The sequence below is a fragment of the Chanos chanos genome, chromosome 11 (assembly GCF_902362185.1).
Source record: "Chanos chanos chromosome 11, fChaCha1.1, whole genome shotgun sequence".
Lineage (NCBI taxonomy): Eukaryota > Metazoa > Chordata > Actinopteri > Gonorynchiformes > Chanidae > Chanos > Chanos chanos.
Genome location: NC_044505.1, coordinates 14,726,146 through 14,730,115, shown reverse-complemented (window position 1 = coordinate 14,730,115; position 3,970 = coordinate 14,726,146). Strand labels below are relative to the sequence as shown.

General features: G+C 40.1%; 1 protein-coding gene across 1 annotated transcript in view; it reads right to left on the bottom strand.

The window, feature by feature from the left end:
* Positions 1-1,994, bottom strand: part of dnah6 (dynein, axonemal, heavy chain 6) — a 64,820-nt gene extending 62,826 nt beyond the window's left edge. Inside the window, exons 1-4 of the mRNA XM_030787723.1 lie at positions 1,743-1,994; positions 1,269-1,466; positions 351-628; positions 1-81 (exon numbers count right to left, since the gene is read on the bottom strand). The exon at positions 1-81 is cut by the window's left edge and continues 187 nt beyond it. Coding sequence (XP_030643583.1) covers positions 1-81; positions 351-628; positions 1,269-1,466; positions 1,743-1,994 — 809 coding nt within the window. The remainder of the gene's footprint in view (positions 82-350; positions 629-1,268; positions 1,467-1,742) is intronic.
* Positions 1,995-3,970: the final 1,976 nt, after the last annotated feature.

Here is a 3,970-nt window from a genome sequence, read left to right as displayed (position 1 = left end):
TGGTCTTCACAGTAGCAGGTGACGCCCCTCTGGCTGATGGTGTAGTGGTGCGTCTTGTTGATGTTGTCGTAGGTGACGATCCTGCCAACACAGAACTCAGCTTGAAGTGGATCTGAATAGGTTTTTGCTCTGAATTCAGATCATTTATAAAAACTGCAGTGTAAAACATTTCAGCTGATCCAAATTGACTGTCTACATTCACATTTGAGTATCCAATCCAAACGCATCTGACTGCTTCTCAGGCAATGATCACGTTATTGACTAAGCGAATGAAGTGGCTGTGGGTGGACCCCCCCCCCCTCCCCCAAGAGTACTGTCATGAGTGCGGGAGGAGTTTTGAAAGACCTTACTTGAGGTTGAAGGCGTCATATTTGTTGGACGATTTGGGCTCAGCAGGGGTCAGGTACAGGAACCCCAGGTGAGGGTTCGCCGAAATGGTCCGGACGATATCGGGAGGGGATCGTATCCTGGCGCGGATCACCTCCTCCGCGGAACTAAACAGCAGAGGGCTCTGCGGGGGCGGGCCGGAGGCCGAGCCGACGGTCGCAGGGGTGACAGGTCTGCTTTTGGAGGAACGAGGTCTTTTTGAAGGGACAGGAGAATCCAGTGAACTACGAGTCAGCTGCACCTGAAACCATTGAGCGACAAACACCAATACAATTCAGTATGATTAGTTAACATGGTAATTCACAATCGCTGAAGTCATTTTATCCTCCATTCATGTTTTTCAACCCTGCAGGCATCTTTGTCCACAGCAAGTTTAGGTTAACCTAGCCTTACCGTACCTCATTCAGCTCAACAACTTTGTGTTAAATGTTTAAGTGCTGGACCAGACTAAAAACACTTTGAGTGAGAAGAAATATGCTTGTAATAAACCACTGCACAATTTACACACTTACTCCACAATCCACATTACTATTATTACAACACAGTCCAATTCAATGTTATCTTCAGGGGCCTTTTTACAATAGGCATTGTAATAAAGCAGCTTTACAGATTTGATTTTGACTGAAACCACTTGCGAGCACGATTCAGGTTAAAATGAAAGAGGAATTACTGTTTGACTCTTTCAGCCAATTACATAAAACCTAAGCTGTCATATCTATTACAACTGATAAGGCAACTTTCTAAAAACGTTTCTTTTTTTTAAATTTTAGCACGTAAAATAATCATTTTTTATAAGAAACTCTGATCATATTAGTGGCACTCCTCAAAGTCTGTCACTGATTACTCAGGTAATGAGTGTGTGAGGAGCTGCGTATTAGAACCTTTCCATCTTTGACATGGTCTGGGATCTGGGGGAGTTGCACTGTAGGGGAAGGTCGTCTCTCTGGGGATGACTCTGGCTTCTCTCCCCTAACAGAGGTGGAGGACAAGGGCTTCCAGCCAGCGCTGATAAGCCTCTCCCGGTTTTTCTGGTGGATGTATTCAGGCTGCCTCTGGTCCTGGTACCGCTTCAGAACCGGCTACAGAGAAAGAATGTCTTATTTCATCTGCATAAGAGATATGTTTATTTAAAGCATGCGTAGGAAGAGAAAATGAGAGAAAGAATGAACCAAGCAACGAAAAAATTAAATGATCGAAGGGAAACAAGGAAGAGATGAATAAATTACTTAATGAATTAACCTATCAATTTGTCAGTCAAAGAACAGATGAAAGTCGTAATGAATCTAGAGATCAAACAACAAACAAATGAATGAATTATATTTCAGCTTTAATTCAATAAAGTGATAAACCCTCACCAGTAATTCTGTCTTTGGGTTTTTCTGAGCATCTTTGCGTTTTTGTTGTGCTTTGTACGTGGTGTAGTTAAAAACCAGCGCGTCACGGCTAAGCTGCGTGTGTAGGAGTGCAGCGGGTGTGAGTCGAGCATTAAGTTTCTCGAAGTCGACCTGCCCTGACAGCGACGGCATCGCCACGCCTCTGTGTCGGCTTTCCTCTCTACCATGTTCGTCCTCGTATGGTCGGTTGGCTTTGTGATAGAGAGATGACATCTTCTCTTCTTATTATCTTTCTTTCTTCTCCAGTCTACCTCCGAACAGCCTGTGGGTTTTGCAGAAACAGGGCAAGACGAAGAAATGGAGTACAAGGATTTCAGTGACGATAAGTATGATTAACGTTACATTAATTACAACTGTCACGATTTTAATAGTCGTAATGGAATGATATTTCAGTTAGGCTGCTTTAAATCCATTTTAAAGCAACCTTCATTTTAAGCCAAGGTATTATTTAATTAGAAGTAAACCCTAATGCATTTACAAGTGTACCAGTGCAATACAAGTCAGATATCTAAGGTCAGCGATTACTTCTAATTGACAAAGACAGTCAGTTAACCTTAAACAGTAGAAGTACAGTTAGAATGCTAACGTCATGACCATTTTCATGCTATAATAAACCATACTTACAGAATCCAGCGACAAGTCATTAGTAACGTCACAAATTTAAATGCAACAATATCAATGATACAAAATAGCTGAAGGTGGCTCTAGTCTCACAGTTTCTCTAAATTAAGCACGCAGATATTCAAAGCCTAAAGTTGGATGTATCCTTCCTTTTAACACTACTGTTTACGGCTACTAAGCAACGGACATTTTCCCAAGATTCCGTCTGGGCTCACGCGTGCTAGTGTGCTTGAAACAAAAACTTGCGGTCCCGGTCACGAAGACGGAGGAATTGGTCATGGTTGTTTTGCGATATTATTGTCTTTGCCTTTCAGTGTCTTACTTTCTCTGGTGGTAATATTTGGTAGGAATCAACCTCTGTAACTCAAAGCTAGGACATTGCCCTACGCCTTTCCTGGTAATTATTCACCGCAGTTCCTGCATCGTCTAGGCTAAGCCCTCTCTCTCCTTCCTTATTCCCCCAGCTTTCAGTGTATTTCAGTATATAGGCATCCGGACAAATTCATTCTCAGAATTCTTATTCGCTTTGCATTATACCGTATAATGTAAAAATATAGCAAAAAATGTCAAATGAAAAAGATAAAATTACATTATAATGCCTTAAGTTCAATTAACATGTCAGCCCTATAAAATCACAGGAATTTACCCCACGAAAAAGAATTAAAAAGATTGTTAATTAGTAGAAACAGTTTTCTCAAGATGAAAGTCTGTTTTAAAAACCTTATACATTTCAGTGTTTTTTACATGTCTTTATATTTGGAGGAGTTTACACAGGGAGGCATGCATGGGCAGTGTGGTCATTTGTCTTTCTTTTGACAGACCTGTCATTGGTACTTTACATAATCAGCCACAACTGAAGTGGTTCCCATAGTGACATACTGAACAAACACTGAACAGAGACGGACAATTTTGCAACTATCTTCTTTTAAACAACACGGACAATTCTTTTTTTTTTCTAACAAGAGTTGTCTACAAGAACAGGTCTCAGTTCATATTTTCTGTGGTGAAATCAAAAGTTTTTTTTTCTTTGTGTATTGTGTCTCGGCCTTTCCATGTTTCGCTTTTCCAAATTAAGACCGTGGAATGAATGAGCAGGTAGCTGTTTTGAACGCACTTTCGAGTCCTTCTTTAAATCAATGAAATTCCATTTATTGAAACAAAAGATGTCAACCAAAAAGACTTGATAATTCCAATAACACATAAAAGAAAACGAAAATAACTTAGATTTGTAATATAAAGGGAAATGAAGTGAATCAAAAGTGGTCAAAAAATCGTTTTTAACCACTGTCACTCAATCCGCATTTACCAGAAACAAACTTCCAAATCCATTCTCCCGGGTTTTTCCCCACGGTGACGTAAATGTGCCCTGGCTCTACCGTAAGTACAAGCATAAACTTTCACCGAGAATGTCATTTTTCCAACTTAGCACAAACAGGTACATAGGTGCATAAATAATATTAATATTCAGATATATTTACAAAACACAAAGTTATTAATTCACAAAATGGCTACAACATATTGTGTATAAGGAATTCAGTGACTGTATTTATGCAGCCACCTTCAACATG